General features: G+C 41.4%; 2 protein-coding genes across 17 annotated transcripts in view; one reads left to right on the forward strand and one right to left on the reverse strand.

Annotated features, from left to right (window-relative positions):
* Positions 1 to 7,286, forward strand: MYNN (myoneurin). Of its 3 annotated transcripts, XM_031614631.2 has the most exons (8): positions 1 to 89; positions 420 to 713; positions 1,941 to 2,743; positions 4,295 to 4,454; positions 5,405 to 5,583; positions 5,863 to 5,946; positions 6,373 to 6,459; positions 6,759 to 7,286. In XM_031614631.2, exons 2-8 carry the CDS (start codon positions 448 to 450, stop codon positions 7,025 to 7,027), a joined length of 1,848 nt encoding a protein of 615 aa, XP_031470491.2. In that variant the 5' UTR covers positions 1 to 89; positions 420 to 447; the 3' UTR covers positions 7,028 to 7,286. The 3 variants fall into 3 exon arrangements, with proteins under 3 accessions (XP_031470491.2, XP_090003810.1, XP_031470492.2); XM_090147684.1 differs by lacking the exon at positions 6,373 to 6,459; XM_031614632.2 differs by lacking the exon at positions 1 to 89 and having other exon boundaries at positions 223 to 713.
* Positions 6,983 to 15,218, reverse strand: part of LRRC34 (leucine rich repeat containing 34) — a 22,598-nt gene continuing 14,362 nt past the window's right edge. For 12 of the 14 annotated variants that reach the window (XM_090147698.1, XM_090147699.1, XM_090147709.1 and 9 more), the window contains 5 exons: positions 14,375 to 14,529; positions 14,128 to 14,283; positions 12,939 to 13,065; positions 12,620 to 12,824; positions 10,017 to 10,105 (listed from right to left, as the gene is read on the reverse strand). In XM_090147698.1, the coding sequence (XP_090003824.1) occupies positions 12,621 to 12,824; positions 12,939 to 13,065; positions 14,128 to 14,283; positions 14,375 to 14,529 (642 nt within the window). In that variant the 3' untranslated portion in view covers positions 10,017 to 10,105; position 12,620. Of the gene's footprint in view, positions 7,071 to 7,694; positions 7,781 to 10,016; positions 10,106 to 12,619; positions 12,825 to 12,938; positions 13,066 to 14,127; positions 14,284 to 14,374; positions 14,530 to 15,218 lie in introns of those variants that run through there. The other 2 variants (XM_090147696.1, XM_090147697.1) reach the window with 2 other exon arrangements.

Raw genomic sequence — 15,218 nt, forward strand, 5'->3', positions numbered from 1 at the left:
CCGGAAGTCCCTGGGCGGAAGCGGCGCGCGCGGCGTCACCGCAACATGGCGGCCTGAGGCGGGGGTGCCGCTCCGCCGCTTCTCCGCAGGTGCGTGGGACGCCGCTCCGCGCCCGCAGCGGCACCGCGGGAGCGGGGCGGGCGGCCGGCGCTCGGACGGCCGGGACCGGGACGGCGCTGCGGGCGGGAGGCCGCCGCGGGGCTGGGCGTGGGGGGCTCGCACGGCTCTGCCGCCGCGGCTCCGGGGCTCTGGCGGCGGATCGACCCCGCGGTCGGCGCCTACGTGCCGCGTGTCGGAGGCGCCGCATCAGCGCTGCCCCGCGGCCATCGGGGGCGCCGAGCCCTTTGCAATTGTGAACTCGCCCCGTTAGGCGGTGGAAGCGGGATCCCGCAGGTAAATCGGTCGCTTTCCTCTGGTAGGACGGGCAGGCCGCGGCTCGCTCTCGCCATGCAGTACTCCCACCACTGCGAGCACCTCCTGGAGCGGCTGAACAAGCAGCGCGAGGCCGGCTTCCTCTGCGACTGCACCGTGGTCATCGGAGAGTGCCAGTTCAAGGCGCACCGCAACGTGCTCGCCTCCTTCAGCGAGTTCTTCGGCGCCTTCTACAGGGACGCGACCGACAGCAACGTCGTTTTGGATCAGACTCAAGTGAAGGCTGATGGATTCCAAAAGCTCCTGGAATTCATTTACACGGGAAACTTAAACCTTGACAGGTAATACGTGCTGCCAAAGGGGGAAGGCAATCGGGAAGTGCGCTGTTAGGGCAGTGCTGGGCTTCGTGTTCTGTAATGCGTTCAGGAGGAACAAATAACAGCGGACAAAATGCAACCTGACAACTGGAGGTGGGCTGTTTGCATGCTTCACAACAGCACGTGAGTGCCACAACAGAAACGTCCTCTGATGTTTTGCTGATAGTTTCAGTCTATTTGAGTCTTTCTGTCTGGCTCAGGAAGGATGAAACACCTCATGGGTACTGCAGGACAGAGGGACAGCTGTGTTCCTTCTGACATCGGGTTATAGGAGCCCATTTTTGCAGTGAATGCACAGAAACTTACATGTGGTAGAGACTGAAGCCTGAGGAGCAGATGAGTGTCAGCACTGATTAAACAAATGACGTTTGGTGGAGTTTTTGTTTGATTGAGTTTACACGATCTGTTGCTCCAAAGTAAAATTCCTTTTGGCAAAGCAATCAGGTGCAGGAAAAGATTTTTCCTTTGGCTGATTCTGTGCATGTTGTGTTACCTTGTGTGCAGTGAGGATTCCTTGTAGCTGCTCTCTCAGGAAAGAAAGTATCTCTCAAATGTGACCCCTTCCAAGTGTGTAGCCCAGAAGTGTAACTCCTTTTTCAACACCTGGTTCTAAGAGCACTTTAATGAATCTTTGTTGTTACTGATACCTGAAAACTCCTATTTGATAGCTAAGTGCACAGATGTGGGGTGTTGGCTTTTCTTTAAGATTACCTGCAAGTATTAACACTAGCAGAGCAATGTACACAGCTATCTTAAGGTTGGCAACTTATGGTCTGCAAATTATGTACAAGCAGAAGTGTGCAGCATTCTTGGTGGGACTGCAGCAGGAGACTTTTTGGATTCATTCTGAGCAGTTGAGGTCTGTGGAGGAAGTGGGAAGTGAAAGCTCCGTTCTCACCCAGGAAAACTGTTTGATTAAGGATGACAGCAAGGTCTGACAGTGTATCCCCATCATTTTATATTGTGACTCTCAGGTGGCCGCCACAGCTTCTGCAGTTCTGTTGTGATGGTTGCATGAGTGAAACCACTTAGAGCACAGCGCTAATATAATGCAAAATACTAAGCCAGCTGTATTATTTTGTCTAGCAGCGTAGCTTTTCTTAGTTCTGCTGTTTGCATTTAACAGAATTGGTACAGAAGGAGTTTTTGCTTTGTCCAGAATGTGGTAACCAAAGTCTGGTTTTCTTGCAGCTGGAATGTTAAGGAAATTCACCAGGCTGCCGACTATCTCAAAGTAGAAGAAGTGGTCACCAAATGCAAAATAAAGATGGAAGACTTTGCGTTTATTGCTAATCCCTCTTCTACAGAGACATCCAGCATCACTGGAAACATTGAAATGAACCAGCAGGCCTGCCTCCTGACCCTGCGAGATTACAATGATCGGGAGAAGGCAGAAATTCCTCCTGCAGAGTTGGTTCAACCTCAAGCAAAGAAATCTACTTTAGAGAAGAAATCTGCTCAAACCAAAAAGCGAAAAAAGAATTTCAGCTCCCCAAAAAGCGTACAGAATAAATCAATACAATACCAGAATGATGTGACTGAGAACACATCTATTGAAATGTTTTTGGATGCAAATAAGCTGGCAGCACAGATAACAGAGCAGGCTGCCCAGGGCAGCGATAGCTCTGAACTGCAGTTGGCAGCCGTGGTGGAAAATGAAACGTTGGCAGCACAGGATATTTTAGTTCAGACTATTGCAGCAAAACAAAAACAGGGAAAGCCTCAGCAAAGCTGTGCGCTGAAGGAGCACTGCATGTCTAACATAGCCAGTGAAAAGAACGCTTACCAGCTGGAAAGTTCAGGAGAAGAGCTTGACCAGAAGTACTCCAAAGCAAAACCAGTGTGCAACACGTGTGGAAAAGTCTTCTCAGAAGCCAGTAGCCTCCGTCGCCACATGAGGATACACAAAGGAGTGAAACCTTATGTGTGCCAGCTTTGTGGGAAGGCGTTCACGCAATGCAATCAGCTGAAAACACATGTAAGAACTCACACAGGTAAGCTGTGGGCTTTGTCTTCCTGGAGCTCTGTAATAGCAGCATCTGGATACAGCACTGAAAAGATCTTTGCGCTTTGATTTTTCAGTACAAAGTTATAGTTCCCACTCTGAATATCTGAAAGAGACTGGCTTAGTTTGAGTATCTTGATTCTTGGAGAGATGCAGAAGGGCTGCCTGCCCTTAGCTCTGTAAAGTGATTAAGTGGAATTGAGCACCAGAAACTACTGCTTGTAGAGCATGAAAAGCTCACAGTCTGGATACCAGAATTTCTGTTGCTGTTTTTGAATAATTATGTTGGTTTTTTTTTTAATATTCTGACATATATTTGATTACAAAGGTGGAAAAAGAACCTTGCTTGCTTTTTCTGAGTTATTCCCTAGAGAAGGAAGACTTAATACTGGGTTAGTTCTTTCTTTAGTCTCATCCAGTAGAGCTGTTCTGTTTTTGTTTTTGCTGCTGTACTTAACCCAGTGAGCAGCAGAGGGACGTGGTTTGCATAGTTTTCTTCCTCTTATAGCTGGCATTCAGAACTCAAAGGTAACAGTGAAAGAGATTACAATTATTTACTTTTGCTCTTTTTTGGAAAACTGTGAGCAGAGGTCAGCAGTGGAGCTCTTTCCAGCAAGCTGTGAAGATGCAAAAGAGGTGAAGTAGGAGTTCTTAGGTGCAGCTGCAGAAGAATACTGTGCTCATTCACTAACCAAGAGAGAGGATTTCATATATTACCAGCTATTGGCAAACAAAAGATTGATATGGAAGATGCAGCTTGGGTGCAGTATTCCAAGACAGCATTCTGGCAGGAACGTTAGCTGCTCTTTCTACTTTTGAGGTGCTGCTATTGGAGTTTTTGCATGTATGAGCAAGGGATCTCACTGTGCTGGTTGCTAGATGGCAGGTGAGATGCTAGAACTTTGATTTTTTTTGAAGTTTTAATGTGAACAATATGCTTAATAATCGTTGAGTTCTTAGTTTGATTGTGCACTGCTATAGGAGTACAGCCTCTTTTATTCTGTTGTCTGAGTCTGTGGAGTCACACGGTCCATTTGATGAGACTGTACTGATCACTCAGAAATCCCGAACAGTTGAAAAAGTGCATGTGGCATTCTATAGCAGACACTAATGAGACATTCACGAACACTAGAGAGAACACTGAAGAATTTCTGAGAACACTGAAGACTGCTTGCTGTTTTACAGGCAAGAAAAAGCACATGATTTAGTGGCTGTTCATCTCAAATACTCAGAATAGTGAATAGATATATAACCAGCAAAAAAGTCTGAAAATGTAGCAATAGCTCTCTCTCAAAAAAGGAAGTGGCTTTATTAAGAGGTATTAATTATTACCTGTTCTTCTTAAATGTTAATATGTTAATAAATAATGTGTTATCTGCTGTTTTCCTGGCACATCCTACTTCAGCAGACTGGTTACAGGATGTTACAAGATGTTATTTGTAAGAAGTGTTAGAACAGACACTTGAGCTTTGGTCAGGTAATGGATTGGAAAGGTTTCTTACATAAATGCAGATGGTACAAGGGTTTTGTTCTTTGCTAGGAGAGAAGCCATACAAATGTGAGCTGTGTGACAAAGGCTTTGCTCAGAAGTGCCAGTTGGTGTTCCACAGTCGGATGCATCACGGAGAAGAGAAACCATACAAATGTGATGTGTGCAATCTGCAGTTTGCAACTTCCAGCAATCTGAAGATTCATGCCAGGTAGGCAGAAGTGAGATCCTGAAGGTGGTTATCCATACATTTATTTAAACAGAATGATTAACTCTGGTGTTAGCAAGAGTCACGTGTTCACATAACTCAGTCATTTCTGCACATTTTATCTTGGGTCTTGCTTCACCCAATAGATTGTACATCTGTGTAGTCACTCATTAGGGTACTGATTTACACATTTAATGAATTTATGAATGTTACAGTGCACTGGTATCCTTATGGCAATGGTAGCTGTTTTGTTTTGTTTTTAACTGTCTGTAATACTTGTAGAGGAAAGAGGATCTTGATAGGACATGGTGCAGAGTGGGTCTCTCTGCTCACTGCAGCCTGAATGGAGCTTTTGCATTTTTGGCAGGAGTACAGATTATGTTCCCTTGTTAGGAGGTCATCATTCTGTCTTTAAGTAGGAGGAAGTTCTGTCTTTAGGAGGAAGTTTTTCACCCAGAGGGTGGTGAGGCACTGGAACAGGTTGCCCAAGGAGGCTGTGGATGCCCTAACCCTGCAGGCATTCAAGGCCAGGCTGGATGTGGCTCTGGGCAGCCTGGTCTGCTGGTTGGCAACCCTGCACATAGCAGGGGAATGAAACGAGATGATCGTTGTGGTCCTTTTCAACCCAGGCCATTCTATGATTCTATGAAGTATGCTGTAATGCAAAACTTGCTGAGTTCTCATGGTGAGTGCTACACAGGCAGGTCCCATAGTTTGATTCAGCTGCCATAGGAATCATTGATGGGCTCATTCCCAAAGTCAACAGACAGTGAATTTCCCTCAGTGAGAAACTACAAACTCAAAATCAGCTCCCAGTTGATGAGGTGTTTTAGTTCATAGAACATCACTGTGAGGAGCTCTGGAGAAAGCCGAGTAAACTTGAGGAAAATCACTTAATTGTGAGCATGACTTCCCTTTCTGCCAGCAGACCACTGATGTCTGTTTGTTCCTAGGAAGCACAGTGGTGAGAAGCCCTACGTGTGCGATCGCTGCGGTCAGCGCTTTGCTCAGGCCAGCACACTCACCTACCACGTGCGTCGCCACACCGGGGAGAAGCCTTACGTGTGTGACACTTGTGGAAAAGCCTTTGCTGTCTCAAGTTCTCTCATCACCCATTCCCGAAAACACACAGGTAAGGGGAGACCTTGCATGGAAATACCCAACCGGGCCTGGCAGGAGAGGACTGGCTGCTGCAGAGGGGTTGGGGATAGGTAATGAGCAGGAAATCTGCATTGGGAGGAGCTGGTGGTCACCTCTGGTGTTCTCAACTAGTTCTTCTCTCATGTTCTTTGATTCTGGTTTAGGGAGCTCTTTCTCCCATTGGATATTATCTGTTTCATTTTAATTTGTTCTTTATACTGTATATTCTGGTTTATATGTTGAAATAACAAACTCCTTGTGTTTACTTTAGGAGAGAAGCCATATATCTGTGGCATTTGTGGAAAGAGTTTTATTTCCTCTGGAGAACTCAATAAACATTTTCGGTCCCATACAGGTCAGTTTCCAGACAGGCTGCTTCCTGCACAATAAATAATACTCTACTTCTTCCCTTTTGCCTATAAAATACACCATATTGTGCTGCACTTAAAAGTAGTAGTTTCTTAATGTATGTATTTCAGCATGAAAATAATTTAAAGAAAATGTCTGTGACTTTTTTAATTGTCTATTTCAGACACATGTCTGCATGTAACAGCATAAATGTTGATGTATGATCAGGGCTTTACCTCGAGCATTGAGGCTTTTTTCTTTGTTTTAATCTACTGTTCTGGAAACAATCTTATTCTGAATAATGGCACAGACAAAACAGCTTGCAGTTATAATGACGCATTTTTAAAATACAACTTAGAAATCCATTATCCTGTGTCAGCAACTGTGTCTTCTTTCACTTTTAAGATTATTCTGTCCAACTCACTTTTTTCAGGTGAAAGACCGTTCATTTGTGAACTGTGTGGAAATTCTTACACAGATATAAAAAACCTTAAGAAGCACAAAACGAAAGTTCACACAGGTAAGTTCTTTGTGTAAAGAAAGGTTCAGAAGCAGCATCAACTATTGACTTGTCATCAACAGACATTTGTCATTTTTATTCCTCCATGTAAAGACACTTTAGCTGTCTTTCTCTTGTAGAGTTTTGCCATCTGTAGCAAGATTTCTAATAGCAGTTGCTCATGTTCTCTGGAAACAAGTCTTCCTTAGCTCTTGCTAATAACAATTCCTGCATCATTTGCTAAGTTCTTCCATATGCTCATTGCTGGGGAAAAGAAATATTTGGGAAAACTTTTTTTTTCTTTTTTTTTTTTTTGCCAGGATCTGAAACTCCCCCTGATTGCAATACACTTGATAATTCTTTCAATGATCAAGAATCCCTTCAGAGTCAGAAGAGTCCTTTATCAGAGTCTGTAGATGTGAAACCCTCTGAGATATCTTTACCGCTTCCTCTTCCCATTGCTACTGAAGACCATCAGATGCTTCTTCCTGTGGCAGGCAGTCAGTCCCCATCATCAGAAACATTACTGAGATCTGCTGTGACTGGATATTCAGAACCTCAGTTCATTTTCTTGCAGCAATTATACTGACACTGTAGAGCCAACAAAGTAATCCAGCAGTGAACTCGCATACCTTTGGTAAAGATGAACGTAATCAATCAAGCAGTCACTTCTTGAATTTTTTTTTCTCTTTCTGTAAAGACAGTTGTAAGGCATCTCCATTGTACTATGCTGTCTTTTTTTTTTTTTTGTCATTGTTGAATTGTGCTAATCTACAATCAACCTTCTGTTTGCAATTAAGACTTATTTCCAGAAGTTACATGCTTTCCAGCAATGCCTGCCTTAAGGCTTCTCTTTTAAATACTCTAATGCATTTTGGAGATCTTGTACTATGTTCCTGTTGATCTGGTGTATGACAGTATCACCTGAGCAGGTAGCCAGGAAAAGTTGCTGGAGTCCCCTTGACTGGGGATCTTCAAAAGCTGCTAGGATGTGGCCCTAGGCAACCTGCTTTAAGTGGCCCTGCTTGAGCAGGGAGACTCTACCAGACCTCCAGAGGTTCCTTCCAGCCTCAGACCCTCTGTGAACTGAGGATAATTTAAGCCATTTTTGGTAGTTTAAAAGTGGCAGTCCAGAGTTTTGTTTTGTTTTAAGGGGAAAGTCATAATTTGAATGTGCTAAAAAGCCTGTACTTCTGCATCCTGAGGTCATGTAATGGTATGTGATGGCAGGTAGGCCAGTGCTCAGTCAAGGTCCTCTCAAAGAATTACTGCTGTCTGTGAGAAGCAGTCCATCTTCAGCTGAAGTCTGACCAGAGGAAAAGAAAGCTCTGTGTTTATGTCCCTGATGGGGCAAGTAAAGGAGAGTTTCTTTAGCATGGTAACCCAGAGAGTTCTAATGGCACAGATACTACTGTGTATTCTTTCCAAGAAGTCACTTGTTTTTAAAGTGAATCTAGTGTTGTAACTTGTCCAAGATTTGTTTTCTCGTATGTCTAAAATGCCCTGAATTTGGCACAAGCAGCAGCATTTGCTCACCAGAAGAGCTAGAACATATGTGTTGTAGATGAGGTGAAAAGATGCATTGACTGAACTGTGATGTGTGATCCATAGCTTCATAATAATCACTTCTGTGCTTCTTGTGGTGCTAGTCAGTAGGTACAAAGGAAGAAACAAATGCTGCCCTTCACTGTGAAAATACTAAATGACTGCTATATGAGGGGGCATTGAGGAAGAATACAACAGGGCAGATTAACATTCTCCCAGGCAGGGATTTGTTTCAACTGAAGTATTTATGTATTAATTTACCTTTTGTGTTGCATATTCACAGTAACTGCACGTAATTGGTATCTAGCAAGACTCTTGCAAAGGTATGTTTTACTATTAGCAACTTATTTTTTTTTTTAACAAAACATTTTTAGGCTTTCTGTAGGATCATTAAAGACTGGTTAAGAGTAGGAGTACCTTTTTTATGCTCCATTTTACCAGTTTGTGCCATTAACATGACATAACCGTTACCTAAGTAATCATCAAATAGTAAGGAAGCAGTCTTATGACTGTGCCACCAATACATTTAAAGATATCATTTGTTGGTTATTTCTTGTGCTAGCATTTTATTCCCACTGATGCCTTGTGTCCAGACATTGATAAATAGAAGGGCGTAGGAGATACCTCTTAACTGTGTTCTACGTGGAGTAAAAGTTAATCTGCACCTTAATTAAACAGCCTTGAAAAAGTTCTTGAAGGATTTCATTTAAATGTTCTGCAAATGGTCCCTTGACTCCTGAGCATGACTATAGATTTGTTTTTTTCTTCCACATTTGTACTTGTGAAATCTTTCATTTCTTTGTGTTGGTCATCTTAGTATGGGGCATGGTTAGAACTCTGCTTCCTGATCATATTTTAAGTCATAATATATGGCCAACTTAATGATAAAATCTACCACAGACAGCATGGAGTAGCTCAGGAACAGTTGAATGCAGGCATTTTTCACTTTGTTTGCTAATTAAACGTCAAGAAGTATGGCAGTAATTTCTTTGCTTATCCATCCTGCACCATTTATGTACAGCTGATGCCCTTCATAAGGCTAGCACAGGGCAATAGATGAAGTTCTCTCAGAGTTTGTTTGGTATTGCCCTACTACTGCTTCTCCCATGGTTTTTTTTTTCCAAGTTTCTGTTGTTGATGTAGGAGTTGAATAATTCTGTAGCTAAGTAGCATTCAAGAACCACAAAGAGCAGAATCCTGGTTCCATTTAACAAAAGTGAACACTGTACTTTGTTCTAAGACTCCTCTTTACTTTCTCTTTCTGAAAATAGAAGAGTAGTCTTGGGATAGACATGGACTTAGCCATGAGTATTGACAAAGTGCAACACTGTATGATTGATAAATCTCATGTTTAACCAACTCTGGAAGATAAACTAATGACACACTATTGTTACCTGAGGATTAATGTAAAATTCAGAATAAAGGACAAGAGCTATTTTGCTCTAGAAAGAAGTAACTACATTCCTACTTAGAAGATGCATTCCATAACAATGTTTGTTTGGACTGTTTTTATATTTCTAAAATAATAGCTTATTGCTGTATTCTTAGATTTTCAGACTTTTTAAAACAGTACTTAGATTTATACAGGATTTGTTTAGATACTTATAACAGTACCACTTTCTTTCGTAGTCATTTAGTTTTCTTTATAGACAAGAAAATAATCATTATTTTTTACAAGACAACACTTTTAGCCTTTCTTAGTAGAATACACAGGCTCATAATTTTGACTTAGAGCAATAATTTAGTGAACTGCACTCTTCAGTCCTCATCTGAGAACCTTGATTCTTACCCTCATCTTTTGTGAAGATATCTCAGCTGCTGAGGTATGATCTCTATCAACTGTATTCATTTAATAGAATATAGATTTTAAATATATATAGAAAGAGATATATATATTAAATGTGTAGGAATGTTCAGGCTGGGTGCTACAGGGCCTGAAGAAGCAGGTCTGTACAGTACCTTGTGCCAATAGATGCATGGAAATCAGCTGCACATTAATTCTTAGGCTTAAAGAGTTCATTTTGGAGGTACAAGGTGTATAAAAATATTGGTAACTTCTTTAAGAGATGAGCGGGGGAAACGTGGAATTTTTGTAGGGAGTCTTCTCATACTTGAGACCTACCTGCAAAATGAAAGAGAATTTTAATCCATTATTGGTAATTTAGAGAAAATGACTTAATTTATCTCAGAAACATCATTGTTTCAGTAGTAGTTCAATTCTACCTGAATAGATTATTTGCAAATACAGATGTCTGAATCGGCTGTTTCAAATACTTATGTTAGAATAACTCCTTGTGTAGCATTTATCCGAATTTGTGCCTATCTGTAGGCACAGAGTATGAAAGTTTTCTTGAAACATATGGTTTAAGAAAAGTTGTCAAGTATGGACAAGTCCCTCATCAAGGATTTTAGGGCTGTGATTTTGGAGAGGATATCAATAAGCCTTGCAGCAGAGTTAAGATTAATGACTGATTTTTGGTTAAATTATTTTTGAAGTATCTTTCATGTATATACAGTATTTCCTCTGTTATTTGTATATAGCTCAACTCTCAATTTTATAATCTCCTGGGCAGGGAGTTGTACATATTTAGCCTGAAGTGTTTTATGTTAGACTTTAATAAACTTGTTTTGTATTTTTCCCTCACCTTGTGTCTGCTGTTTATAACTGCAAGGGGTAACAACAAAAGGAGGAGGGAAGCAGTCTAACATAACCACCAAAGCACCCTGGCAGAAAGGTTGCCCTTTGCACAGCACAGTGCAGTACACAATGCAATACACAGTATACAACAAGGCTTACTACATTTCCTTGGCAGTAAAAAAGACACCTGATTTTTCTGATAAAAGATATTTTGGATCTGTTCAACCCAAATTAAACACTTTGTTTCTAGATGCAGTTCTGTATTAGTACTTTTATTTTTCTGCTGGTAAGATTTGAGGATTGGAGGTTTGTTTTTTTGTTTCTTTACTTAAACTGCTTTGAAAGTTCACTGTTTCTGCTGAAGATGACAGTCATTGAATTCATTGTATTTTACCTATTTTTACTAAGTAGTTCAACTTGACAGAAGGTGGTGTAATGGCCAGAGCACCCAGCAGGGCTCCGTGGACCTGCACTGTACCACTGGCCTGCTGGATCAGTCATTTTCCTTCCCTTTACACTGGGGCCTAAACGCTGCCTTTCTGAAAGGTGCTTTGAGTTCTGGCAGCTGAAGAAATGACTTACAGAACAGGATTGTGCTTTTTTAGCTACTAGAACAGCATGGCAAGAATACCTAGCTATGTGAATTCTCTCCTTCAAAATAACACAAGGATACATCTTTTAAGAATTTCAAGGAAAGCAGTAAGTGTTTCTACTATAGGCCTCCTTAACCTACATATTTTTTTCTGCATACCTAGTTACTTTAGCTTGCATCCATTGATACGAAATTCAGTAAGAGTGCTGCTGCTGCCCTTTCTTACAAAGCAAGCTGCAGCACCAGCTATTTTTCCTGCTCTTGTCCATAATTCAGAGTGCTCCTGTGGGTCAAACATCCTGTTGTTAAAAATGCTTCAGAAAGTATGCTAGTATTTTCAAAAGTAGATTCTATTTATCCTGTGGGGTTTGCTTATAACAACCACATACTGCAAGTTAATCACAATACTGTTCTGATAAAAGTAAACAGTTTGCTCTTCAAGTTCCTGCATTATTGCAGCTAACTGCTTAAATTCACTGAACTTGTTTAACAAAATCTAAAGTATTTTTGGATAAAGAACAAAAGCATACTTTCTCTTTTTCCTTAGTAATGGCATACAGAGCCTAGTAGTGACAAATGGACTTACTCAGACCCCTAACTCTAACAGGAATCCTGTTCCACCACATATCTGATTTGATCTCAAGCAAATCTACTGCTCAGCAGCAGTCCTAGATGGAAGTTTGAGTTTTCTGTCTGTTTCAATCAACACGGTCTGCATAGCTGCACTTCAGCCCACAGAGAGACAGTAGTAATTGCTGTGGAGAAACCTGGCTGCAGGAAGGGCAGCAGCAGCTGTTTCTCTGCAGCAGCCCAGGGGAAGAGGACACCACGGTCACAATACCCAATCCATAGGCTCTGCTGCTGCTCTGATGCACTTCCTGCATCCTCTTTAAATAAGCACTCAATAACTCCTGCACTGAGAAGGGCTCCTAAATAGAGCTGAGCAGTGCAGCTGCTAGAAGCTCAGTTCATGCACTGCTGATGTTTAAAGTCTTCCACCACCTCTTGTCAGTGACTGCTATATTCTGCATTACTGCTAAGAATACCTGGTGTCACTTGTAGTGTGTCATGCCACAGTTTAAGTTGTTTTCATCTCAGCACATCACTTAAATACATTCATCTATCAATGGCAAACAGGGAACTCCACCTAACCATGGCACAGCAAAGGACATGTGTGTGCAATAGTAATACTGTAGCAAAACAAACATGCTTTCATATTGATAGGCTTTTAATAGATTGGCCATTATTTAATAACAAATTTTACAGTTATTGGTTTGATATTTCATCTCTAATGCTATTCTAAAGTGTTTTAGGGTAAAGACACTGAAGAAACAGCCAGCAGTGTGTTTGATATCTGTTATACCAGAAGACAGATAAACCTCTATGTGAGCGCACCAAGATCCTACCTTAGAAATATTCTGAAACAGCAGTAATTGCCAGACTGGCATTAGCAGCAGCGTTCTTCACCTCCCCATAACTTGGTGTCCAGTAGTAATGCTTTTTAAGGCCATGGGAGAGCTCTGCCAGGTGAACATGCCCATCCACTTCATACGGTTCCACATCTGTGCAATTAGGTTTCAAGCGGCCAGCCTGAATTAATTCTGAAAATGCCTGAAATGAACGAAACAAGAATCTGACATACAATATTTCACTTTGATTGTAAGGAAGGGTCTAGCAGATAAAACACAGTGGGCAAGCACTTGGTCATTTCAGTCCAGTACTCACCATACAGGCGGCTTCATCAAAGTTGTTCCCCCAGATATAAATGTAGGAGAGTTCCACATTTATTTTCATTGCTTGTGAGAGAGCTGCCAGCCCTTTGCCACTTATCTTGTTGCTCACTACTGACAACCTAATAAACAGAAAATAGTTATGCAAGCACGCTAAGTCACTGCATTCCCGTATCTTAGTTAAAACTCAGTTTTACTCAGTTATACTTTATATAACTATATGTATAACGAAATCTTCTATTCGTCATAATGTAAAGATATTTGTATCAAGCCCGTTCCTATTAAAAATATTTTTCAGGTTGCTACAGGCAGGTTGGACTCTGGAATTGTACTATGTCTCAAGGCACTTCCATGACTCACACAGCTAAGTTACTCCCCATTTAGTTCTTCAGTGTCAGTGGCTTACTGTGTGGTGGCCACATCTCATCTTCCTTCTGCTCTGAAGCCCAGGCCTTGGCCCTTGGCCAGGTTAAGCTTTGATCTTTATTGTGTGGCGGTTATTTTTATATTGGTGAGCCTGAAAGGCACCTAGCAGACACCACCTCCTCAGTCTGCTACTTAAAACTAATGGCTTCAGGTAACACCTTTGATCAGCTTTACAGCTCCTGCTGGTGCATGGCTTAATGCGTGCTACAGAATGCACACTGATGGACAGATTACAGCTCTTCTGGGTTCACACGGAAGCTAATTTAAACAGAGGATTTTCAGAATCAACAAATATAGAGCCTTAGCCTTTTATGGAATCTGCTTAGCTTAAAATTCTGAAGACCTACAGATCCTAGTTTGTTTATGCTTGTGCAACACAGGGACCTGTGCTTTAAAGGTGCAAAAAGAACAATAAAGATCTAACAGCCTCTCTCCTGCTCCTCAAAATGAATGTAAAAATGACTGAGTCACAGGTAAGATGGTTGGAACCATTGCAGAAGCAATTTAAACTTCATCCTCACCCTCCCCCCCAAAAAAAAGAAAGTAGACACCTATGGCTAGGAAAATGAACTCCATACTTTCACTCAGTTTTTCTTTCCTCAGCTGAACCAAGAAGTTTGGAACTTTGTGAGTTTTCTGTTTTGACTGGTAACATCAATGCACAATTTTCACATCAGTTCAGCCACCGCAGAGTCTGTGTTTCTTATACTGGGAGTGGTTATGCCTGCAATCCCTGAGGAAGTTACTGAAATACTAACGCCTTAAGAGTCCTGTTGTACAAAGCCAAAGCTTCACTCAAGTAGATAGCTCCATCATCTTCTATTCGGTTTGAATTAAGATCGAGGATCTCCAGAGTTTGGTTCTGTTTCAGTAGTTCTCCCAAAAATTTCACATCGTCACGAGTTATTTTATTACTGAAAGAGATGTGCATATATATTTATAAAAGAGATGCTATGAAAACGAGCATCTGATGTCAGGTGGGTTAGGTCCTGTACTAACTCTTACCAGCTCAGATCAAGGTATCTCAGGCTGCAGTTTTCATACAATGCCTCACACAGTCGCTCTACACCAAGGCTTTTAATTTCGTGCTTGCACAAATGTAGTTCCACAAGAGAAGAATTACTTTTCAGCATCAAAGCTATGCGGACTGTCGTCTCTTCCTAGAAGTAAACACTCATTTTTATTAAACTATACTTTAGGATAAGACATGGTCTTGCTTCAGTAAAAGACACGTACAACAGCTAACCCTGGTTGTCAGTGGTGTTCTATTTTGTATATCACAGCTTTGTACTGAAAATAGCCAGGCAGTGATGCATTATTACAACCAAAAAAAGAGTGAAAAATAACAGAAGTATTTGCAGATTTACAGTACTGTACATCTCTGCAAGTATCAGGAGCATCAATGCTTGAATCACTTATCTCATCAATTTCCTTCCCAGTCATTGCTTTTACAAAACTGTGTTTGGAGCAGCTTTCAGCAAATTAGAAGTATGTAATCATGACACTTATTTTATGAAAAGAGACGTGACTGCTATGAAGAGAAATGTGCCCTGTCACTGTAAGACACTGTAAATCTACTTTAAGGTTTTGTTTATTACAAAAATAACTGAATGAGTTCTTCGAGTCAATAATAAGGGAACAAGCCACAGGCCTCAGCAAATGACAACAATGGCAAAAAGAAAGTTTCCCACAGGTACAGCCTAGGCCCTTACTTTCAATACGAGTGATGTAAATTGACTTGCAGAACTGCAGTTAGGTTGATCAGACCCCTGTCAGTACAGAAGAAGCTATCAGCTGTTTAAATCTGTTGAAAACATCTCTGGGATACCTAGCTGGCCTTCACAACAAT

Source organism: Phasianus colchicus, chromosome 10 (genome assembly GCF_987193195.1).
Source record: "Phasianus colchicus chromosome 10, bPhaCol1.hap1.1, whole genome shotgun sequence".
NCBI lineage: Eukaryota > Metazoa > Chordata > Aves > Galliformes > Phasianidae > Phasianus > Phasianus colchicus.